General features: G+C 38.1%; 2 protein-coding genes, 1 long non-coding RNA gene and 1 other non-coding gene across 5 annotated transcripts in view; 1 reads left to right on the top strand and 3 right to left on the bottom strand.

Annotated features, from left to right (window-relative positions):
* Nucleotides 1-26,488, bottom strand: part of LOC134655688 (hemicentin-2-like) — a 391,784-nt gene that overhangs the window by 214,003 nt on the left and 151,293 nt on the right. The window lies entirely within an intron of this gene.
* Nucleotides 1-26,488, bottom strand: part of LOC134655764 (uncharacterized) — a 448,475-nt gene that overhangs the window by 279,458 nt on the left and 142,529 nt on the right. The gene's annotated exons all lie outside the window — the stretch shown is intronic.
* On the top strand, nt 2,042-6,091 carry LOC134655891 (uncharacterized). Its single transcript, XM_063511390.1, has 2 exons — nt 2,042-3,006; nt 5,784-6,091. The coding sequence occupies exons 1-2, from the start codon at nt 2,229-2,231 to the stop codon at nt 5,795-5,797; spliced, it is 792 nt and encodes a 263-aa protein (XP_063367460.1). The 5' UTR covers nt 2,042-2,228; the 3' UTR covers nt 5,798-6,091.
* On the bottom strand, nt 23,041-23,113 carry Trnas-gga (transfer RNA serine (anticodon GGA)). The gene has a single exon. It is a non-coding gene; the product is annotated as a tRNA-Ser (tRNA).

The following is a 26,488-nucleotide window of genomic DNA, read 5'->3' as shown; positions in this document are numbered from 1 at the left end:
GAAGGACGGCATTTCAGCTGCGCGATCTCACGTAGTTCATTTGTTTACTTGCTCCAACGGTAAAAGTTTTCTCAGGGAACGCTTGAGCGAAGGCGTTCATTGGAAAAGTATCCCTTGATTTGAATTGGTTTGACGTTAGTATTCTTAGTAGTACTTTTATTACAAGAAACCTTCTCTTGTATTATGCAATATCTGATTGTTTGCCAGGGAATAAATAAGAAAGGGAAAAACAGAATACAATTGGGACGGGACGTATACCTACTCGTATTTTTGTTTTTTGAGGTCAGTAGCTGATTGTGTCAGAGGGATTTCTGTGCCGAATTCGAAGCTAAAGAGACACGATACTCGTATAGTCACTAGAAGTCGTATAAATACGATTTTCGAACCCCGGGTTAGTGAATGGTGCAAGTGGCCCTAAGTGTCAATTTGAACCAACAAATTACAGTGTTTTGATGACAAATCTAGGTTGATGTACCTAATAGTTAATATTAATTAAAAATAAATGGTCGATCATGTTAAATCGGTTATATGTTATACTAAATATCAATTATTAATGTTAATGTTTAAAACACGTCATGAATCAAAACATTACCGATTAAAACTGGTAAAAAAAGGTTAGTAGTAGTTTCCTAATAATTATTTCTCTTTATCACAGTCATAATTGATGTTTCCCAGGTATTCAGACCACGATGCTAAATGATCAAATGCTTACGCAACCTGCATAAGTTCTTTTCAAACTACGAACCCAATGAACAATTTGATCTCGTACGCTGTTAGCAATTTTCGCGCTTAGACCCAACGTTTTGGATGAAAAAGTTGTGTTCCATTTAGCCATAAGCCCCAGAGATGGCACTTTAAGGAGTTTGTGGGCGTCTGAGATGCTGACTCAAAGATTATAGGATCACCCCTTGCTACCCACAACTCCTTGCAATCGAAAATCAACCTTTAGGTAAAGATTTAGAGTCCATATCAGCTAGCGAGTTAAGGCATTTTTAAAGCAATCGCCACGCATATTCTTTCTCCATGCTCAAAGTTATTTTGCACGCGTGGTATGTATAATTCGTCAACTTAATTTGAAGCGTGATATGCCAGGATAAGGTTTATTTTTGCTTGGTGGGAGTTGATGAAGGTTGGTGAAAATACACTTTAAGAGTTATCGGCCGCAAATAAGTTTTGGCCGTTCGGTAATGGAGGGATTTTGTTGTTCTAATGAGAAGTGAAATGTTGCCTAAAGTCATATTATGTTATATCAAGCTAGTTTTATAAAAGTTGGCCGTCTAAGGATTTATGAAAAATTTAACAATCAGCATTTGAATTGATTCGGAAGTTCAAAAGTATATAAATCGACATTTATTTATTTAAACACTCCCACTGTTTGATTAATGAATGTCTATAATTATATTTATCAACCTAACAATTTAGAGAAATTACTTTTAAAGAATTTGATTTATAATCTGGCTAAAAAGTATCCCGGAATTTATCCATTAAAGATAGTGGAATGTGTGACAATTTTAAATACGGAAGTATGTATTAACGGGAAACGGATCGGTGTCATAACTTCTATGCCGATGTAAGTTGTGGTCTATATACGTACTAAATATAGTATAAAATTCAGCTGTTGTTTTGAATTTAAATAAAAAAAAATATAACTCATAATCAAAGACATATTCAAAAGCTGTAACTACCCCCAAAACACAGACAAGACAGCTAGAAAACTTAAAATTACTAGAAATTTTATAATATGCGTTCTCATTCGCATGGTCCCTTTATGGGAGGTCAAAAAGCAATACGGGGAAGCGTCGTAAAAATAAAAAGTTTTCTGATGTACCCTTAAGGGTTTTATTAGTTTTTGTTTATTACACCTTTTTATGGGAGGGACGAATCTCATGTGTCCAAGTGGAGTTACACATTCCGGTTCACGGTCATAAAGTAAATGCTTTAGCTTCAGAATATAATCATTTGGCATCGCCCTGTAAGTAAGGTACAGGTGAAAACTATGGGGAAATTTAGTTTTATCTGTATGCTCATGCCACAGTGTTGTATATGCATGCATAGGTATTAAGTACGTACGGTGGCTGCGCCCACCGCGTTATAATCCCGGTAACGGGTTAAATAAACCAGTTCGCTAACAGCTACGTTGTGTGTCACTTGTGCGCCTTCCCGTCCCAATATCTATCAGTGGCGACGATTCGATAATTACCTCACGTGTTAATCGCCGTGTACCTATCATGGCAACTTCAAACTCGGTCGGCTTATTTTCAAGTTTTAACCATCAACAACAAGAGTGGCTTACGTATAAAAATAGGCTTGAACAGTGGTTCATCGCGAACAACATCGACGAGGCAAGCGACAAAGCGGGTGTAAGAAGGCGCGCCATCTTGCTAAGTGCACTTAACGAAAGCACCTATCAATTAGCAAGTAACCTTGCACTGCCCGGTGTTCTTGAAAACAAGAGTTACAGTGAAGTGGTAAAGTTATTGGATGCACATTTTACTCCAAAGCGCTGCGTTTTTGCGGAGCGGTATCACTTCCATTCTGCAATGCAGAAGGTAGGCGAAACTTCGGCGCAGTGGGCCGCGCGACTGCGCGGGCTTGCCGCGCATTGCCAGTTTAAGAACATCGAGGAGGCGCTTTTAGACAGATTTATCATGGGCATGCAGTCTGGTAAAGAGCGCGAAAAATTGTTTTCGAAGGAGCTTAGCGAACTCACCCTAGCGAAAGCAATAGAAATAGCTGAAAGCGTGCGGTGCGCTCGCGCCGCAGCCAGCGCGACCTTGGCTTCCACCGCGACGGCGGTGGTGCCCGGCGCTGAGAGCGTGTTGAAGATCGGCGAGACTACAGGGGGTCGCGGGAATAAGTGTTCTGTGTGCGGTCTAAGTAGTCATAAAACGGAGAACTGTCGTTACGTAAATTACAAGTGCAAAAAGTGTAAAAAGAAGGGTCACTTACGTAAGATGTGTAACCTTAAGTACGTTGAGTCAGAGGAGGTGAGCGAGGATGATGATGGTAAGTTTTTTAATATCCGTTCGGTTAAGGGTGAACCCATGATAGAAACAGTTATTATTAACGGGCTATCGGTAGAATGTGAGATAGATACGGGCTCCGCCATAACCGCCATATCACAAAAAACTTACGAATCTCTGTTTAAAGAAGTGCCGTTATTGCCTAGTAACAAGAGGTTTACCGGTTATAATGGTTTTCCGATCATAAGCACGGGTTTCGCCAAATTACCGGTCACGTATCTAGGCAAGACCATTATTCTCGATGTGCACGTCATTCCCCAAGGGGGTCCCGTGATCCTAGGGAGAAATTTCACGTCCAAATTCGAATTGGAGCTCGCGCCTATCCTCTATTGCTCGAAAACGGAATCCGAATCTGACGATGTGAGCTATTTGATGGCTCGGTATCCAGAATTATTTTCGGATAAACTAGGTCGGTTCAAAAAATATAGAATAAAATTAACGCTTAAGGCCGACGCCAAACCAGTTTTTTACAAACCCCGGCCCGTGGCATTTGCTCTGAAAGATAAGGTCGATAGTGAAATCAAACGTTTAGTACGGCTAGGTATTCTCGAACAGATCGAATATTCCAACTACGCGTCGCCCATTGTGCCAGTGCTTAAACGCGACGGGTCAGTTAGGATCTGTGCCGATTACTCTCAAACAATAAATAAACAATTATTGATTGAGAAATATCCGCTGCCAACTATCGAAGAACTTTTCTCGAAATTACACGGAGGGGTTGAGTTTACAAAGCTGGATATGTCCATGGCATATAATCAGTTTGAGATTGACGACCCCGATAATATTACTTGTATTAACACAAATCGGGGGTTGTTCAAATATCGGCGTTTAATTTTTGGGTTGTCAAGTGCCCCAGCGGTCTTCCAACGTGGTCTAAATAATATTCTTGCCGATTTAGAGGGAGTATTGTGCTTCCTGGATGACGTGCTCATCACGGGCCGGAATAGGGAGGAGCATGTCGCGCGCCTGCACCAGGTACTACAGCGTTTTAGAGACGCGGGGCTGACGCTTCAGAAGGAAAAGTGTTCTTTTTTCCAGAATGAAATAACGTACCTAGGCCACGTTATTAACAAAGATGGTATAAGCAAATCTAAATCTAAAGTCAAAGCAATAGTCGAGGCACCGGTTCCTAAAAACATAAATCAACTACAGTCATTCCTGGGGTTGATCAATTACTATAGGAACTTTGTGCCTAGGGCTTCTGCCATCTTAAGTCCACTGTACGATCTTTTAAAAAAAGATACAAGGTGGGAGTGGAAAACAGAGCACGAAAAAGCATTCACAGAGATAAAGACCAAGTTAGCATCAGACCAAGTCCTTGCGCATTATAATCCAGATGCTAAACTGATTTTGACTTGTGATGCGTCACCCCAAGGCCTCGGTGCAATTTTATCCCAAATTCAGCCAGACGGGTCCGAACGTCCCATTTCTTTTGCTTCCCGTACTCTAAATGCCGCAGAAAAGAAATATGCGCAAATACAAAAAGAAGCTACAAGTTTAATTTTCGGCGTAAAAAAATATCATCAATATTTATATGCACGTGCGGAACCATTCATTCTGCGCACCGATCACCAACCGCTGTTATCTATCTTCGGTCCGCACCGAGGAATACCGGAGATAACAGCGAACAGACTGCAACGGTATGCAATATTTTTATCGGCATATAATTATGTAATAGAATATGTACGTAGTGCGAATAACTGCGCCGATTTCTTATCTCGGGCATCATTACCGGACGAGCCGGTAACACGCGCGGGGGGTGCGGGAGCGGAGGACACCGCTGCATATGTACATTTTGTTTTAGAGGGCAGTTGTTTACCAATTACTATAGATCGGTTGCAGCAAGAGACGCATAATGATGCGACTCTAAAAAAGGTAATTAATTTCGTTCAAAATGGTTGGCCTCGCAAAACTAATGATAACGACATTAAGCCTTACCATCCATGTAGATTTCAGCTATCGGTTGAAAAGGGGGTTTTAATGAGAGGCCATAAGGTCGTTATTCCATTGGCGTTACAAAGTCAGGTTCTTTCAGAGCTACACGACTCACATTTAGGTATTGTGAAGAGTAAAGCTGAGGCGCGTTCGCGGGTTTGGTTCCCGGGCATTGATGCCGCCATTGAGAACCTGATCGGGGCCTGTGAGATTTGCACTCGGTTGCGACCGACACCTCCGCGCGTCCCGCTCGCACCATGGAAAATTCCAACACATGTGTTCCAAAGAATACATTTGGATTTTCTCGGGCCTATAAACGAACACTGGTACTTAGTCATTGTCGACGCCTATAGTAAATGGGTGGAATGCTATGATATGAAAACAAATTCGTCGTCGATTAACGTGGTTGATAAATTGTACGAGTTCATGTCTAGGTACGGTATTCCGTGTACGATAGTCAGCGATAATGGCACTTCTTTTGTCAGTCAGTACTTCGCAGACTTTTGCGCTTTAAATGGCATACAACATTTAACGTCACCGGTGTATCACCCGTCTAGTAATGGCATGGCGGAGTCGTATGTTAAAGTAATAAAAAAGGGCCTTAAGGCTGCGCTCTTGTCAAACTCCAAAAGTAAAAATATAAATAATCAATTACTGAAATATTTATTCCATTATCGAAATTCAAAACACACTACTACCGGGGAATCACCAGCACAGCTGGTATTCGGTAGACAATTAAGATCGCGATTAGATTTACTGCGTGTTACGTCACAAGGGTCATCAACCTCGCTCACCGCACTCGACTCTTTTGTTAAAAATAAACAGTGCTCGCAGATTAAACATTACCGTGGAGTAAACAGATGTCCTTTCATAACGGACGAGTTAGTTTTATATAAAAACTTTACAAATAAAAATCATTTCACTTGGACCCTGGGAACTATAATAAAAAACTTAGGTCGTGTGCTTTATCTTATAAAGGACAACAAAACAAACAAAACAGTGAAAAGACATATTAACCAAGTTGTTAAATATAAGGGCCAAGTCACACCGACAGCCGTGAGTCATCCTGAGCCAAACAAAACACTGGAAGCCTCCAGCGAGTCATCATCTCCTGACGCACCTCCCGTTTTTGATGTCGGCGGGCCACAGCCCACCGTACCAGCTACTACTGGGGTGCCTAACATATTACCTGGTGGACCGGAAGCAATGACTAGGCAATCCCCGTCACACGAGCCCGTAGGCCTGAATAACGAAGATGAACTGACGATGGGGGAGGAGGAAGATGCGAGGCCTCTTGACACAGCGTCTGTGGCCGCGCCGCCAAGCCCGGCTTCTGTGCCTGCGCCGGCAACTGCCGCCGGCCGCGCGCCGCCGCCGCCGCCGCCCGGCGCCGCAGCGCACGGCGCGCCTCCCGAGTCCGCGGACCCACCGGCCGCGTCCTCACGGCTCAAGCGGGATCGCCCGCGTTTTGATTATAAACAGTACTTCTAAGCGTCAGACTGTGCTAGTTTTAAGTTAGTGTAAGATACTATGGGAAAGGGATTGTTGTATATGCATGCATAGGTATTAAGTACGTACGGTGGCTGCGCCCACCGCGTTATAATCCCGGTAACGGGTTAAATAAACCAGTTCGCTAACAGCTACGTTGTGTGTCACTTGTGCGCCTTCCCGTCCCAATATCTATCACACAGAATAAATAATAGTACTAGGTACAGAAGGTTCACTCTCTAACATCTCGTCTATTACGACAGATATGACCGCTAGGGGGCGCAAGCGCGAGCAGGCGTCCGTTCCGTAGCTGCGCGGCAACTACTACTGCTAGACACCAAAATTGGTGTGGGCCGCATGTACTTGTAGCGACGACGAAATCGCGGAGTGAGCCACGTTTGCTCATGCTCACAGAATCTTAGGCTGAAGGTGATGTATTAAGGCCGTAGATGACAGAGTGATAGGTAAATACTTAATAACTAAGACAAAAAAAACTTATTATAGAACAAATTACGAAAATAGGAAACATCTAAGTAACAACAACAATAATAGGCGAGCCTAGGGGTTCATTGCATTAGCTGCGATAGCTAAAAAGCCGATTTGAATCCGGCCTTTACCACTAGAGGGCTTTGACACTTTTACTTTAGTAGCTACCTATATGAATGTGATTATTTTAAATACACAAATCAAAATATATAATAAAAATAATTTGAATTGTTTCCAAAAAATTATCAAAATATATCAATATTCATAGTCACTGATTTAAACTTTCACGATTTTTACACATTATTATATTGTACAACGGGACTTAATCGCGTATCTAAGTTTTAAGATTTACCTCCGACACCTACCATCCGAGACCACGGGGACAACGCCGTTCTCGAAACGTGTCGGAGGTAAATCTTAAAACTTAGATACGCGGTTAAGTCCCATTGTGCAATTTAATAATATTCATAGTAATTTTTCATTTTTAACAAGCGGAAACGTCTGCGAACGATGCTATTTCACCCTTGATCCATACCTATGGTGGAAAAATTTGTTGGCTATGGATGAGGTCTCGTTGCTCAGATGGCAGAGCGCGGGAGTATCGATCCAGAGGCCGTAAGGTCAAGTCTCACCCAAGAGAGTAATTTTTCCACTTTTAAATTTATTCTAAGCTTAATATCAATGGTAGCCTATTTACACACACAAAATTCTAGATGCCTCCTATTTTCGTAACTTCCTTCGATCTTGCGCCTGTCAAATGTTAATTCCAGTAAATATTTATAGATATATTTTCCCCAACATTTTATCTACCCATAGAACAAAGCTAACTAATACATCTCTTGAACAGGAACGTTCGCCACAAATCTCTGCATCTCAGCTGAAACATCTAAAGCGGTGCATCACTAAATTACTCCAACGGTTAACAGTTATTCTAAAAACTAATCAAGCCCAGGTCAAATACAGAATAAACCAGTATAAGTTTCTTCCCCGATTACGTTTACCTGTAAAGTGGTTCACGGTCATTGTATACTGGCCTGAATAGAAGCAATGGGAATATGTGGGCAGCACTCGATACGTCAGCCTGTCAATGTGGTCGGCAAAACTAAAACGAAACATATTGCTGGGATCCTGTGCGGAAGGATTACGGATATATAAAATACACTGGATAAGATCGACAAAAGGAAAAAACAAGTTAAAAAATTGTTTAATGTAATAATGTAAAAGAGTTAACATTCAATTGGGGCGTGTACTAATGGAACACCGGGCGTCAGTAGGGTTCTAGCACTTATCACTTCGCGGTCTTCCCTAAGCCACGAAAAACATAACAGCACCTGTCCTTTTCACCTGTTCTAAAATTATTCAATCAGGTATTTTTCCAAATAACTTCCACCTAAAATTTGTATTTTTTTTTAATAACACTAACTTTGTTTGCATTGTATGCAAGCAGGGAAATTGGTGGTCCCCGCGCTAGAAAACCCTGTACCGCAGGGGCCAGCTCATAAGACTGATTTCAAAGATAGTTTGAATGGCTGACCATGAATGGCCACTTACCTACGTTAATATTTTTCGTCTATATGCTGAAGTACTTTTCTGGAGTTAATTATTTTACGCATTAGACCTAATTTAACACTTTCACTTCGGAAGGGTCGGGCTCGGTGCGCAAACGTTTTTAGAATTTTGAAAATTTTAAAAACCTAGCTTCCTCAAGAAAGCGAGGTTACATTCTTTGAAAAAAAAAGGGTCTGTACTGTGTCTATTTGTAGTAAATAGAAAGAGTGAACCTCATTCCAGGGATCGGATACCGGTATTTTTTGTATGGTAACGGAAACGGTATTTTTTCGTTTTTTGCTAATTACTTCATTTCTAATTGGGCAATCTAATAATACGAAGTCGTAACCTAAAACACAACTGAGTCCTACATTTCGAGTATAAAATAATTCGAAAAATATGGTTATTTCTAAGTTTTTGCAAAAAGCCGGTTCCGATCCCTGCCTCATTCTCCTACTTGAACATATTCAAATAGCATTCACATCTAGTTCATTGACATCATTCATTGGACTAGCAAATGCAGCAAGTCGAAGTAAAAACGAGGTCGTGCATTGGAAACAAAATTTATTGTTTCAGACGACTTCACTGCATTCGTACTATTTGTCCCGTGGAGCATTTTGTTCTATTTGTAGGACAATTCGTTCGCAGGTTCTGTTCGTAGGACAAAAGTAGAGTTGAGCGCTACTTTGAGTTCTTAGAAATCGTAAATTGATGTTGATTTAGGAACTTTATTAGTGTTTAAGATATTAAAGATGTTAATTGGTATAATCTAAGCAAAGGCTTCTTGTAATTAAGTTCATTTAAGGGTTCATAGATAATTGTGCCCACTGTCTTTTAGAACTGCATTAAAAGAGAAGCACATTGTACGATTAAGGGGGTGACCGGGTGCGCAAAATCAAAAGAACTGATACCGAATTAAAAAGAAGTGTATTTTTTGTGCTTTAGCAGAATATGAGTATTATATATTTTTTAGTTGCAGTTTAATATTTAGCTAAAGATATAACTTCGGAATTATTTTCTTCGAAGCCACCTTCGTCCAATTATGTATTTCACGCGTGTTTTTATTGCTTTATCACGTCAAATTTCAGGTCATTGGTCATTGTAAACCCCTTCCTATAATTTTAAATACGCTGCAATTATTATGAGTAAATTAATCAACCGTAATTCAAGTGACTTGCAATCATTATTTTTTTAGAAGTAATTTTACTCTCGAGTCCAATGATGGTGCCCATAATACTTCCTTTTAATCTCTTATACTTGAGCTTCATTTAAAAAATAAACATATTTTCAACGTATCTTTAGTACTTCAGTGTTACGTCTAAATAAGTTATTGTGCTAAACTTTTAAACAATGTCTACAACCAGCTACTCCAATTACATAAAAAAGCGGCCAAGTGCGAGTCGGACTCGCCCATGAAGGGTTCCGTATTTAGGCGATTTATGACGTATAAAATAAAAACTACTTACTAGATCTCGTTCAAACCAATTTTGGGTGGAAGTTTACATGGTAATGTACATCATATATTTTTTTTAGTTTTATCATTCTCTTATTTTAGAAGTTACAGGGGGGGGGACACACATTTTACCACTTTGGAAGTGTCTCTCGCGCAAACTATTCAGTTTAGAAAAAAATTATATTAGAAAACCTCAATATCATTTTTGAAGACCTATCCAAAGATACCCCACACGTATGGGTTTGATGAAAAAAAATTTTTTGAGTTTTAGTTCGAAGTATGGGGAACCCCAAAATTTTATTGTTTTTTTTTCTTTTTTTGTGTGAAAATCTTTATGCGGTTCACAGAATACATCTACTTACCAAGTTTCAACAGTATAGTTCTTATAGTTTCGGAGAAAAGTGGCTGTGACATACGGACGGACAGACAGACGGACAGACAGACGGACAGACAGACAGACATGACGAATCTATAAGGGTTCCGTTTTTTGCCATTTGGCTACGGAACCCTAAAAAGGGTATCATAGGGACCATCATTCGACGCGAGAGATACTAACGAATCTCATATACTCCCCTCCCTATTTTAAACTATATCCTCTAACCGCCCAGAGGCCTATAAAATGGTCTCCCATTCCATTCGAATTTGAATCTTTATTTTGTCAAATCAAAATTGCATTTTTGTATTCGCAAGTTTTGATGTCTGGGCGGCTAAAGGATAAAACTAATTTGTTAAAAAAATATTTTCACTTTCAAATGAAAACTATTTTATTCCCACAGCTCCACCGAAACAACAGAATCTTCACAGATCGTCAACGGGAAAAGGTTTTATAAAAAACTCGACAGCCATTTCTAGCATTACAGTTTTATTCCATTTAGACTCGTTGTACGCGCCGATGGCTTTCAATCAGTCAGAATTATTTTTAACTGACTTTAAAAAAATCCAGTTGTCCAGCATTTCTAACAATTTCAATAAAAGATAGTTTATTCAAGTAGGCATAATTACAATGCGCTTATGAACGTCAAATAAAGCTAGGTAGACCGGCTCCAAACCTACACCTCTGCCCCGAGAAGATTTAAGTCCCCCCTCAATTGGAAGAGGGTATCCCAATATGGGACGGGCAACAAAGACATCATTAAAAAAAATACATCTTATAATTAACATGCATTACGAGAAAAAAAATAAAAAAAAACAAAAAAAAATTAATTTCTATAGAATTCATGCAATTATACACATAAGGTGTAATACAATTTGTGTGGAATCATACAAATTCGTAGCTCTTTCAGAAAACATATCAAATCAATCATATTATCAATCTCGAAAATGCATTAGTGGAATGGATTCCACTCCGGTTTGACGGGTGCAATTTGGTTTGACGTTTAAAAAGTGCGAGAAAAAGTGAAATTAACATTACTTAATTTCGATAAAATAATGACATTCGACAGTACCTACAGTAATTTTTATATTTTTTATATTAATATCCATCGCAACAGAAACGAGAAAACATTCCATTTCCATATTCCGCTTCTTTATGATGAAAAAACACGAGCATGATTCAGATTGGAAAAATCAAGATTTAAGATTGATAATAAGACTTTTTAAAATATATGTTTACAAGAATTTTTGTATTTTATTTTTATATATCCATATTGTAAGAAACCCTAGGCTAAAAAATAAATTAATAAAGGAAATAATGACTTTCAATGCTTCTCACTCGAAGTCATTTGTTGGTGCAATGCAGCGAAGGCATTACATAGAGTAATTTCGTATGAATATCAAATAAAATTAATAAGTAAGTTATTAATTTTATTAATAATGCTATACACATTATTAATTTGTAAAATTATGATTCAAGTTTCCGATTTTACAATTTGTTAAAGCGGTGACATTACTTTGATATAATATTCGATACATTATTTATATCATCATCTTCATCATCTTCCTCGCGTTGTCCCGGCATTTTGCCACGGCTCATGGGAGCCTGGGGTCCGCTTGGCGACTAATCCCAGTAATTGGCGTGGGCACTAGTTTTTATGAAAGCGACTGCCATCTGACCTTCCAACCCAGAGGGTAAACTAGGCCCGTATTGGGATTCCGGTTTCCTCACGATGTTTTCCTTCACCGAAAAGCGACTGGTAAATATCAAATGATATTTCGTACATAAGTTCCGAAAACTCATTGGTACGAGCCGGGGTTTGAACCCGCGACCTCCGGATTTCAAATCGCACGCTCTCACCGCTAGGCCACCAGCGCTTCTACATAGCGATACATTATTTATATATTTGATACATTATTTATCTTTCGATAAATATCAATAGCTAACAGATTTAAAATCAGAATCGAGCTCCTGTTTGAAAATTCTTTCCGCCCTTTGTTACCACGAATAGGTATTTTTTAGGCGTGCCTCGGAAAATTCCAATTTACAACGCATGGATTTTGCATTGACTACAGCATTCAATTTAATCCTCGACAATGTTTGCAATTTTGATCTGAGGGCTGATTCTGTTTTGCTGATTGTGTTTTGTTTCTGATTTATCTAATCTATCTATCTATCTAATCGAATACCTTTAAACGAGCAATTCTTGTTTATTTATATATATATATATTTCGGGGATCTCGGAAACGACTCTAACGATTTCGATGAAATTGGATATAAGGGGGTTTTCGGGGGCGAAAAATCGATCTAGCTAGGTCTTATCTCTGGGAAAACGCGCATTTTTCGCTCGGTCACCCAGATATTACTCATAGTATAAATTCGAAAAACAAAAAACTGTCTGTCTGTCTGACAGTGTCTGTTTATTACCTCTAATCTTCTTCACGCGTGAACCGCTGAACTGATTCAGATGACATTTCGTAGGGATATATTTTGAGTAGGGAGAAGGATATATGATAGTTTTCATCCCGGAAATCATCCTTTGCGGGTGTGAAAGGGAGGAGTGGGGGGGGGGTTAGTTTATTATGGAAGTGTGAAGTATATACTAATTCTACGTGGACGAAGTCGCGGGCAGAAGCTAATTTGATATAGTTTTCATCTTATTTCGATACGATCTTGAGTGAGTCGCTAACGCTGAATGATCCTTACGAAATGCAATCAGAAGACTTCATCAGCCATCTCTCTTGCACTTATTCGTGCGCGTGAGATGTCTGATGAAACGATTCACGTCGTGTCAAAACGGGATCAAAACCTTACCGAATTGTTAGGAAATAATCGGCACCAAGCCTGCAACATTTAGTAGGATCTTTGCGGAATTGGTTCTGTCTATTCTGAAAAGATGAAATACAGATTCGGAGTATTTAATAACATGAATACAGAGTATAATTTGAATTATTCATTATATCTTGTATCATCTAAATATTTTCACTCCGGATTTGTAATTATAGGCCTTAATACATATAATACGAGTAAAGCTACGCGCACTCGACGTGAAACCGTTATATTTGTATGGCTTTTAAACGAAACCTCTGATTTGTTATTCCGTTTTAGACACGGAGCACTAAAAAACGTCCGAAGCATCCGTGCGAACAATGATCGGGGTGTGGTTTTGTTAAAAAACGAGTCAGAGCCACGCTGTTATTGGAAAAAACAATCGGCGCATAAAACACTTTCGCGCTTGGCCGGATTTTTCTCGCGGATTTGCGAACGGAAACTGGTTTAACGGGATGCCTTATTTGTAGAATTATTTTTATGAAAAGCTAGCCTCTGCTGTTTCGTTCGCGTAAAAGGAAGGTTTCCGGGTAAAACTGTCCTATGTCCTTCCTAAGGTCTCAAACTATCTCAATATCGGCCGGTTTCCATCCTTACTTGGTAGATATTCCACCAATTCGTACGAAGCGCTTTGATTCCTCTTTTCCATGGTATAATAATATACTCCGCCTGGTACTCTCTTCCGAGATTCGCGAATGACCTAACTGTCACTTGCCTACGTCATCATGCTGTTTACAGGTTCTCAAACTTTAAAATGTGGGAGAATTTTAACCAACGGTGAAAATTATTTTAACGGCATTAATTTTAAGTTATTCATGTAGAAACATAGTAAAATAAAACAAATCTATACTGCCCTTTTCACTCCTACTCTTACAGTTCCGAATAGAACAGCCAACCATTTTCGTAACAAAACATTAATTACCAAGCTTACGACGTGAAAGTTTGGAAAACACTGCGACTGCTGACACTGAGCGAGAAGGAAATAACAATTAACACGCGTTCGACAAGGATGACGGTCAGGGACAACATGGCGGATTGTCAAATTTGACAGCGCTATCCTGTGTTGCCAGTAGTGTAAACAGAATTACCCGAACGTCTGAAATTGCTTTCGTGAATCGGAAGATATTGCTAACGAATAATTAAAAATGACGTGTTATTGTAAAATTTAAGATAAAATACATATAAATGAAAATTATAAAATTATAAAGAAATATTTTAACTTATTAACCATAGATATAATGTACCCATGTAACATGTTATGTTGAAATAAAGTGGCAATGTTATTGTGACGTAGGCAAGTGACACTCTGGGAAGAGAAGACCATGTTTTATTAGACCATGCTCTTTTCTTATGCGCACTGCCAAGGAATGGAATTCCTTGCCGGCGTCTATATTTCCGAGCTCATATAACCCGGCAACCTTCAAAAATCAAGGGTGAACAGGTACCTTCTGGGCAGGCTCGCTCCAACGTAGGCCACGTCTTCGCCTCGGCTAGTCTGTGGCCACGAGTAAGCCCATTTATAATAAAAAAAAAAAAAAAAAACAATTTTATGTAAATCGGTTCAGAGGTTTAAAAACGTGCAGAGGTAACAGACAGACATACAGAGTTACTTTATCATCTGTAACTATATAGGTAATATTAGTAGGAATCAATACCGATATTCTGTTTGGTTTTGTGTATTTTGCGATATTTTATAGTTTGTTTCAAAACTGGGTCATTCGAATAATACCTATAGCATTCGAGCAGGGCCATAATTAGGAGATTTTTTAGAAATTTTGTTGGTATTACGGTTATAAATAAACTTTTACTTCCCTTCTTTCATTCATTTTACAGGTTTTTAATGTTCCCAATAAATGCAGGTGGCATTAAATTAATTTCTCAATTCTAATAGGAAGTCGGAAATTCACCTTTAATGGCTCCAAAGACACTTCACTTAAGTTTTATCCCATAAAGTTTATAATCCTCTTATAATAAAGCATTATTTTACAGCGCTCTTCGGTTTAGTGCAGCATAAATTATTGAGTTTAATGTGCACTAGCTCAGGAATGGCTCAGTTTACGCCCTGTGCGATACTTAGTAATGCTCAATATTAAACGGAACACTTACGTACACGGTGTGCGTGATTATCATGACATAGGTAGGCTTATTCGAAAATAAAATTATTGACTAATTAACATTTGCCTCGATTTGAATGCAATGCAGTGATTAGTTTTAAATAAGTTTTTGGCAAAAATTGCATTTTTGGTAAAAGCTTTTATCGCTGACTGTGTCACGATTATTGACCACCACCACATTATGAACGGTTGTCCAACAAACCTCCTTTCTTTTTATTTACCGTCAAAAAACAAATCATATCTCTGTTATAATGGCACAAAGAAACCTTAAGAAATATCTTTTTATATCTCACCTTTAGTAAACTCGTCACGCATTCAACACCTATACGGGCATTATAAGGTTATAACATCAACAATGAATTTTCTTTTTATGTGTTGGCAGTAAAATAACTCGAATTTCTGGCTTAACGGCAACGTCAGTTTGACATTTCTGTTGTACGTGTGCTGAGTACTGTTAGGAATGGGGGAGGAATTTGGTATTAGTAGGTAGATATTCATTTCTTTACATTAACCCACTAAAATAAGGTCCATAATAGTATGGCTACGGTCAGGAACAGTGGCTCGGCAAGAAATAGCCGGGTACAGTGGCTCACTTCACCTAATTCCTACATGAGAGAGGCTATTTGGGTGATTCTTATTCTTATGCATTTTTTGTGTAACACGTAAGAATAGCATGTATTTTTGTGAAAATAAGTTAACTCTATATCAATATACTTAGCAATTTACCTCTAGTTTTAGGTCAACCTAAATGTATTGTCCTAAGAGGTTTAGAAACATATAAAAAAAAATACAAGTGCGAAATGTCACGGACCGTGTAGTGTGACTTCTCCAGATTTTGTGATATTAGATTTTTTTTTAAAATAAGAAGTGATTTTGCAATAATTTTTATCATATATAAAACATTAATCCGTGTTTTACAACACTGTTTAAAATTGTATGGATTTATAACGATTTTATATAATTTTAAACAACATATATAGTTTTAATATAGTTAGTTTGTTTTTATATAGTTTTCGCGTCACCACCGCGCGTGGTAATATAAACATGCAGTACTCGGTAGAAAATTATCTTTACTACTGGCAGCCTTATTAAAGTTTTTTTAGAACAGCAACACTGTGTTGTTGTCATGTTTACAAATGGCTGAAGTGAGAAGTTTTGTCGAAAATTATTTATTTGTGTTCATTTGAAAAACGGTCAACCTTATCGCGTCACCGCCGTGTTAGAGTTTTAAAAGTAAGTTGCAATTTCACGTTATTGTTTGTAACATAAGATATACATCATATATTGCAGATTAAGCTAATTATTTAACATTTGCAAAATCAAAGGAAATGTTTATGTAATATCGAACATGTTCCAAATTATCACGACCGTGGCCTCAAAAATCTGTCACTGCCACGGACTTTTGAGTCCACGTTCGTGGCATATAGGCACGTGGTCGTGTCATTCTTAATTCGTTTGATTAATGTAGAGGCATATGCACTTTTCAGATATGCATTTTTATTAGCTACAGATCATTTGCTATTATTGCCCGACTGCCAAAGCAAAAAAAAATGTTTTTCGCTTGTATGTATGTATGATTTGTATCGAATTCTTTGTCACGCTCTACAGCCTTTATAGTTTGACGGATTTCAACGTCTGAGGTATCATTAGGTTTGTCGTAGTCATAGGAGTGACTTAGGCTATGTTAAAATAACTATATAAATCAAAATAGCCGAGTTGGCCACCAAAATGCCGAAATGTCACGACTGAGGAACACTTTGTCACAACCGTGTTTATGTACTCATTTTATTTACCTTTCCTGAGGCTATTAAGCTTGACCATATGAATAAAAAAATTGCTTTTTGTATGTACTTTTGATATATGTAATAATATGTGAAAAATAAAAACGTTTATAAAAAAAAATTTTTTTTGGACACCATTTAAGAATCACCCATTTGCTTCCCAGCTATTACAGCAGAAACATTCAGTAATCGAACAAATTAAATTGGACAAGCAATGGTTATTCAAACACGTAAGACTGCTACAGTGTAGCGATATTTATGCGACTGAGTCACTGTTTGCGTTAAGCCACTGTTCCCGCCTTGACTCTACATATTATTTAGATTAAATGCTGACTAGAATATTTACTGGTTGCTAATGCGTATTTTTTTACATGATGGTCTCATCGAAAGATCAGCGTTAGAAGTCGCAAGCATCATGCTTAGATAAGGCTGTTTAGTCCCAATTTCTCTTTTCTATATTTACTTTTAAATAAATTCGTTTTTGTGTTTGGGTTATCCAAAAACTACTTTTGATCTTATTCTTTATTATAGCCATATATTATATTATAACCAAAGCGTCCTAAAACGTCCTAAGGTGACGTTATTTAATTGTTATGAGCGCAACGGAGATTCTTAGGAGAGCCTGCCTTGCATTTCGGCCGAAACTCTATTTTTGTTAGTTTCCAGATGACTCTTCAGTTTTGGCATATAAAATTATGTTTGGGCCGAAGATCAGTTTCGACCGAAACTAGAGCAAAACAGATCCTTCGGTTTCGGCAAAAGTCCGGTTTCGGTTGGACACTACTAATTATTTTGTTAAAATAATCAAGCATTTCAGCAAGCGAAGAAGTATGATGGCTCCTCTACACGATGGGCCAACGCCGGCCACTCCAAGGGACGCATTTATGCGTTAGAGGGAGCAAGTGATATTGCTATCTCATTCTACCGCATGGCTGCGTCCCTTGGAGTGGCCGGCGTTGGCCCATCGTGTAGAGGAGCCATTATATTTTATATCTATCAATTGTAAGCAGAACTTCTCTATTCACACTGTCAGCCAATCAGACTCAATAATGCACAGCACACTGAAGCGCATCATTAGTGGGTACACCGAGCTACGTGACACGCATACGATACGTAGGCAAATCACTAGGGGGGCAAAGTGTCGTCAGTCGTTCTGTGTGCTTATTCGTTTTATAAAATGTTAGCAACCATCAAAGGACTTATAGTTGGTGCTAATATAGGTTGCCCCTGTTTCAATAAAACTGTAGCAATAATGCTAGTGGTGTCTGAACAGTACCTTAAAAAACGCAGCACATGCGATTTGCCTGTAGGGCATCATTAGTTGGTACAGCGAGATTTGGCAATAGCGTGTATTGTAGGTAAATCGCTAGGGGCCAGGGACTAAACACGACAGTGGAAATTGGGATTTTGGTTGGTGTTGTTTTTGCTCGTGCTGTTCAGATTTTAAAAACAAGCGCGAACCGGACTCGCTTCAAGGGTTCCGTACTTTAAAAAAAAATTAATACCTATCTTTTTCTTAAGTCTGACTTACGCTCCGCCGTAGACTTTAAAGATATTAGTATTTTGGTCCACCAAGTAGTGAGAGGTCTACCTCGTCCTCTAGATCGTTTATCTTCAGGACCTTTTTAACTTCATAGTCTCTGTTTATACGACAACGGTTTCACTCACTTGGGTCCATCCTCAGGCTCGACTGGTCATACATGTCGCCAATAGCGACTAAAAATTCAAGTGAGTGAAACCGTTGTCGTATAAACAGTTTAAAATATGTCTTACGAAAGTTTAATATAATATATCAATGATTACATGTCTCTCTCGCCTGGAGATGTGCCCAAACAAACTTTGTCGGTTTTGCTTTAATTTTTCAGCTATTTGAGTTGGAGCTACCTAATTTAAAGGATCCTCTCACATGCCTGGGAAAAAATCAAATAATTTTATCAAAGATAATTGATTTGTGTTTTTTAAGTAGTACAAACAGTAATTAGCTCTATTGAGACTGGTGAAGAAACACCGCTGAATAAGTATAAGGATACTGCGTCAATAAATTGTCGGAGTTGACTTGCACTCCCCTAGTAATCATATCACGGCATTGTTCCGGTGCTGGAATAGCGCGAAAATTTGCAGCAAACGAGGTACTAATTTTAGATTAAAGCGAGGTTGCGCACAGATAGCAAAGAGATCAGAAGTGAAAAGTTATCATCCCGAGCAGGCGTGTCTCACTCCGCGATTTCGTCGCTTTGCTACAGGTAGCTAAAAGTACATCCGTTCGGCCCCAATTTTGGGGAAAGCCATAAGCCGCGCGTGGCGCTGTCGCCACCTAGCTATATCCGTGCTGATCGTAACAACAGACGCGTTTTGTTAGAGAGTGAGTCTTCTGTACTTAGTACTATTATTTTATTCTGTGTCCCGAGGCCCATGCCCATGCGAAAAAATCTCAATTTACGAGATTTTCTTTATTTTAACAAATCACAAAATCTGTCTCTATATATATATATATATATATATATATATATATATATATATATATATATATATATATATATATGTATATATATAAATATGTATAAACAGTTTTTATATATATAATAATTACATCACAACCTCATATATATCTCACAACATATTATTAGTAGTGTTTGTTGGTCTACTTTAAATGGGAATAATAACATCAACGCACCTACCCCAATAATTTCTATTTTTATGTTTATTTAATTAAGAGGAATTAATTTATATTATATTTTTTGTACAGTATTTTTGGGATGACATATGTATCTTGAGATGTAGCGATAAGACAACTGTTTTCAACTGATTGTGAGCCTTTTGGCTTGAAATAAATGTTTTTTTTTAATACATTCATTTTCAAATTTAAATTATTTTTTGAATTATTGAGTAAATTAGGCATATTTTACGGTACTAAATTTAATGTCGCAAAAGTCCTAACATAATGTAGTTCACACATTCAAAATTGTTGCCATCTTAACCATTAATTCCAAGTAAAATAGTCAGGCTATCTGAATAAAACATCATGTAGGTACATACATAATATATTTCACAAATAATATCTTCTACAATATCTTTGGAAGTGTCAAAAGTCGCATTGTTAAATCTTAGTGTAAGTATAGTATAAGTCTGTTTATTTAGTTCCGATCACAATGCTATCCTAACACTATATTCACTCCTCCTAGTGGGAATTGTCTTAGGACGTAGGCTATAACCATTTTGTAATTTTCCCTGTAAATATTATTGGCCTGTATCTGTTTTTTTTTCCCAATAAAGAAAATAAAATAAAATATTAAATCAGTACAATATTCACTCTAAGCCCTAGCTTAATATCGAATTGTAACTAAATTCGTAGCAAAGGTGAGTGAACAAGCAAAGTTTTGAGACATTAAGCGCTTGACTAGACTTATACAATCTGTTATTAAGCGCTTTTATTTCGCTTTGTTAAGGTATATTTATATTTAAAAGAAAACAAGATCTGTTCTAAAACTTTTAACATTTCTGAAGCGGCACTAGAAAAATAGTTTCGGCTTTTTATTCATTTATTATTTATTTTATTCAAAGGGCATCTCAATCGCACCAACTTTGTAAGTACGCGGAGAAGTTAAACAATTTAACTTCTCCGCCGTTTTGTATCGTGTCACAGTGACAATAAAAACCGGCCAAGTGCGAGTCGGACTCGCGCACGGAGGGTTCCGCACCATCAACAAAAAAAACAAGCAAAAAGACGGTCACCCATCCAAGTACTGACCCCGCCCGACGTTGCTTATGCTTAACTTCGGTCAAAAATCACGTTTGTTGTATGAGAGCCCCACTTAAATCTTTATTTTATTCTGTTTTTAGTATTTGTTGTTATAGCGGCAACAGAAATACATCATCTGTGAAATTTTCAACTGTCTAGCTATCACGGTTCGTGAGATACAGCCTGGTGACAGACGGACGAACGCACAGCGGAGTCTTAGTAATAGGGTCCCGTTTTTACCCTTTGGGTACGGAACCCTAAAAAGAGATCCTTGGCAGCTTTCATTTCTCTTACTTAACTGTAACAAAGTACATAACAAAGTGGCACAAAAATCAGAGACAATCGGTTGAATGGCGACAACAGGAGATGAAAAGGTCCATCAATTTTACGTCGACGTCCCATATATCCAAGCACTAAAGTTGGCGCTGGTGTCATGGCGACCCTGTGACAACATTAGTTAAATCCATTCGAACACAAAAATATGTAGAAAATAAATTCCAACAAAACAAAACACACACAACTAAAGTTTTAGCAATCTTGGTATAATAAAGCAGGTGTAAGTATAATACAAACAAAGTTATTTATAGCTACTTTAAAACAAAGCTTTTAATGTTTTGTTTAATTTATAAAACACGTATTCCAGCACTCGGTGCTAAACAAATCTGAGTCTTAAATTAAAAGCAGGGAATGCAAATTTGACTTAAACCTTGCCTAACCCGCATTTCGTGGCAATTTTCGCAAGATCATTCCTTGAAAGATTGCAAATTGAACTATGATTCTTATTCCAAGTAGGTAAAGTCTAAGTTTGCTTTAAAGGATGCTGATGGTAGGACCCTGCAAGATATTCGCTTTAGTAGTTTTGCGGCCTCCTAAATTAGAGTAAGAGGGGGTAAATGGGAAGGCGCGCAAAATAGCATTTTACCCAAAAATCCTATCGTGCCCGCGTCAGTGCACTATATACGGGTAAAAGGACTGCGACCACAGATTATCTCAATTTTTAAAGATAGAACAGAGAAGCTACAATTAAAAGTAACTAAAACGGTTACACTGTGGCCTGTGACCTCGAGCTAATCAAACTAAAAATTAAAATTAAAATGAAAATTAGTGACAAGCAGAGCGCAATCTCCAAAGTCATAAATTCCCCTTATCTGACGTGACACTTACAGCTACATTTTGATTTTTCAAACACATATAACACGTGTCACGAGCACGTAATATGACGAGTTTATATCTACAGGGTAGCCCAAAAATACGATGAAAAGATTTTTTACTGCAGCGTATTGTTCATAATTTTAACACTTGTGTGCTTTTGTGTATGAAGGACAATATTTTGTTTTAGTTACGTACGTGTACGTATCTTTGGGCCATTCTGTATCAACCATAATGACTACAAAACAGTTTTACGCTCTGTATGTCAAAATGGATAGTCTATAGTTGCGCGACGTTTGGCGTTGCTGAATACCTTAACAATGGAAAACAATTATTTGGTAACGTACCTAATATAAATAGTGACGTATCTTCTAGCATTAAGTAATCCCTATTTCGGGTAAGAGAACTCGCTCTAACGCCGCGGCCTAAGTAATGGAAGTTTAGAGAGAGTGCAGCCGCACTTGGCTTTTTGCAGAAATGCGTCTATCCCGTTCTTTGTGGGCTACGGAGAAGGGAAAAAACATCAATACCCATTTAGCAGGTTTTTGGCAACGGGATTATTGAAAATGATTTGAGGAAGAATCTATAGTTATAGCTGCTAGCAGGCATCCAATCAGCATCATCTAATTGCGCAAAAATATCTGAATAGATTTAAGTAGGTACCTATAGAATCATCTCTAATAATTAATCAGCACCGCTGTTTACACCGTTGCTTTCTGGGCATTTATTACTTTAAAGAATAAAAAAATGAAGTTTTTAGATAGATACCTATATGTTATGGGTAATGTTATAGAAAGTTAATTTCTAGGTTGAAAATCGCTCTTTATTGGCTAATTGGTGGTGGTATATTATTCCAACATTTAGCTCCGCGGTACCGAAATTTTAAATCATTTCTATTCATATATTTTATATCCAGTCTAATTTCGCCTTGCACCATACTTGAGCTGCATATAGGTCGCGCGCTAATGAGCGAGCCTCAGCGCGACAGCGAACTAGTTCTCGTGTACACTTCTTTCTAATGCAGACTGGTATCACAGGAAGGGTACACGGAAAGAACATGTTTAGTATTATAAACTGAAATAGATGTCATATATTGAAGAAAAAAGTGACGAAGCCCTCCAGTGGTGAAGGCCGGATTCGAACCGGCGTCTTTAGCAATCCGGGCTAACGCCTTGAACCCCTTGGCCACCCCGCCACGGTGGAACCCGTCCCAATTTCTCGACTATATGCCATCTTACTAAGACTAGGCGTCTTTTTTGTTCGATGTTTTAGAATGTTTTTTTTTAACAGAGATTTTAATCTCAAAATGTAGAGTTCTCAATGAACTAGGTATTAGTTACAGATTCTGTTAACTCTGTAATCATAAATATAACTCCCCCCCCCCCTTTGTTAAGAGAACAAGAGCGTGTAAAGGTAATTTTGAACACCTCGCTCGCTTAGCAACTGCTGCTGCTGACTGTTCCTTTCAAACCGCGATAACTCCAAATGTTGTCAGAGTGGCTAGGCATGTTCTTTTCGTGTACCCTACCCATGTTATACAACGGAACATGGGCAGACAGCATCAATTTCTGCCCTTTCAAGTTGCAGAAAAACAATCGGCCTCCGTATCTCAATTGAACGTGTAAGTTCGCTCACAAGAAGCTGAACTTTCAAGAAGTAAAGAGAAACTTGGGCTCGTGAGCATGCAGCACTAATAATGTTCAGGTGGCTCACTTGCGCGGAAAGTTGATCTTGGTTGTAATGAATATATGGAAGTGCCTACTTATTGTTTTTAGGGTTCCGTACCCAAAGGGTAAAAACGGGACCCTACTAAGACTCCGCTGTCCGTCCGTCCGTCCGTCCGTTTGTCACCAGGCTAGGCTGTATCTCACGAACCGTGACAGCTAGACAGTTGAAATTTTCACAGATGATGTATTTCTATTGCCGCTATAACAACAAATACTAAAAACAGAATAAAATAAAGATTTAAGTGGGGCTCCCATACAACAAACGTGATTTTTGACCGAAGTTAAGCAACGTCGGGCGGAGTCAGTACTTGGATGGGTGACCGTTTTTTTGCTTGTTTTTATGTTGATGGTGCGGAACCCTCCGTGCGCGAGTCCGACTCGCACTTGGCCGGTTTTTTGTTATTTTATTGTATGGATTGTAAAGTGAGAAGTAAAGAAGTTAATATTACATTATAGGTGAAAACGACAGGAGTTGAGATAACTAATTGTCTCAAATATTTTGATTTATACTCGTATAATATGCAATCTACAATTAAAAACTTTCGCGTTTTAAACACATATTAACTCACATTTATTTATTTTATAGAATTATGTATGTTTACACGGCATTACAGTAAAAATACCAATGTGCCGAGAAACTTAAGCTACAAAATATTTCATTACAAGAAAAATACAACACAAAAGTAGGTACAAGATACAAAATACACAGGAAGAAACAGAAATAACAAATCACAGAACATAGTATTATATACAAACCGACTGTGGAAAGCCTATCATCCATCGTCTTACAATACTTCAGACATTCACATTCATAAACGGCCGGGTTTATCGCAAAATTTATTTTATTACCTTTATTTACCAACTACGAACAGTGAAACCTTTATTTACTGACGTTTCGACACAGGTTTCACTGGTCATGGTCGCGGCTAACTGATGTCCCAGTAGAATGTCAAAACAGAGATTTGTGCAACTACCCGACGAAAAGTGTATGAAAAATTTTGAGGTGGACATCACATTTTCAAACCACCCACTACACATAATGTTAATTGTTGTCAATAGTCCGACACGCAACACTCACAATATCCACGCACACGTCCGAAGATAGATCCTTTGGCTTTAACTTCTGTATCACTGTTAGACCCGTCTATAAATGTGAGTTAATATGTGTTCAAAACGCGAAAGTTTTAAATATTATAGTGAAACCTGTGTCAAAATGTCGGTAAATAAAGGTAATAAAATAAATTTCGCAATAGACCCGTCTATAAATGTAAGTTAATATGCAATCTGTTTATGGTATTAGTGAGTGTAGATTATCAGAGCTCCCGGGGGAGTGGTGGGTTGACGCCGAGCGCGAGGGATCCATTTTTCCATTAATGTCAACACTGGAAATCCCTTTACACCTAAAGGATAAGTAGTTGATGCAGGCTTACACAACACTTTTAACCATTGATAGTCCTTAATGCAGTTGAAATAAAGTTTGTTATAGCTCAGCTTCATGGTCCTAAAAGGTCTTCAATTAGCGGTTTTCTTGTGATTTTCATAGCTAAATGTTATAATTACTTCAAAACTCGCTGTTTTTGAAAAAAAGTGGCATTCACTATTAGCAACTGAGTTTGAAATATCTCGTGGAAAGCTACCCCCACATAAAACTTACCTTTTACAAACCTCTACAAAAAAGAAAAGATGAGATTAAGTTTTGTTAAATTTCTCAGTTTCGTTACGAATTTGCATTTTTGTATGGTTAATTTCCGTTACGAAACTGAGAATGCTAAGAAAAAATTAGACAAAGGTACAATAAATTTGCAAATGACCCTGTGGTGTTTATGGGTTACCATACAACCCGATTTCATATATATTTAGAAAAGAAAAGAATTTAATAAATTATAACCACTTGCTCTATACACGGAGAAATATTAAAGCAAACCTTGTTAAACAACTATACTTTTGTTATCAGGACCCTTACTTTACTGTGTTGACGATAAGTGACATGACTATTTATTTAATTTTACAAATTTCACAATAAGAACACACGCTTCTCGCTTCGCGAACATATGTGTGTCTATATTGAAAAGGGGTACAAGTCTCGCGCAGTGCAGTTGGAAAAGGGTGTAAGTTCTACCTCTTTTCACTAAAGTTATGAAATGTGAAAACAATACAGAATCGCGCCTCACATCGCAATGTAAAGTGACACGTCATACCACTCCACTATCCAATTAGTGTGTGAGTGCTTATTGTATGACGCGACTCAAAGTGGCATCTTGTCGCTTTAATGACTTGTTAGGGGAGTATGGGAAATAATTGTGAGGTATAGAAATGTAGGTCATCATCACTTTTATTGTCAACCGAAACACGAACTGCCGTCCGTGGTATGTTATTAACTTTTTTCGGACGCGTTCTGCTTGCGTCACCAGCAATTGCATGCAGAGTCTAGTGTGCGAGAAAAAGAATCAAATCAGAGGCAAACTTGAGAGGTCAATTCAAACTTAGAACTGACATCAAAACGATATTTAAGTATTTAATGTCATTTGCCCTCATTCGCCCGAGCGTCTCGCATGTCCGTGTCTGAGCAAAATGAACGCGCAAATGATAACTAACTGACATCTTTAACACATCGTTTTGATGTCAGATGCGCATTCGAACTGCCTTATCATACCATGCGCTTAAAGAAGACGATGTATTTCGTTGTGAGTGGAAAAAGATGACCGCCTTACCCTTTGTGTACCTTATAAAACTAGTGGCTCTGTGAGCTGTAGACCTCGCGACCATAGCTTATTGGGACCGTGCACGATGACAGCGCCACACAGCGGTTTGATCAATCAACAATACAAAGATTTTAATTTATT

Source organism: Cydia amplana, chromosome 17 (assembly GCF_948474715.1).
Source record: "Cydia amplana chromosome 17, ilCydAmpl1.1, whole genome shotgun sequence".
Taxonomy (NCBI): domain Eukaryota; kingdom Metazoa; phylum Arthropoda; class Insecta; order Lepidoptera; family Tortricidae; genus Cydia; species Cydia amplana.
The sequence above is the reverse complement of the archived record's forward strand: the minus strand, read 5'-3'. Positions and strand labels throughout refer to the sequence as shown.

Excerpts from the sequence above, each read along its gene's own strand:
- LOC134655891 (XM_063511390.1), top strand. The coding sequence starts at position 2,229 with ATGGCAACTTCAAACTCGGTCGGCTTATTTTCAAGTTTTAACCATCAA.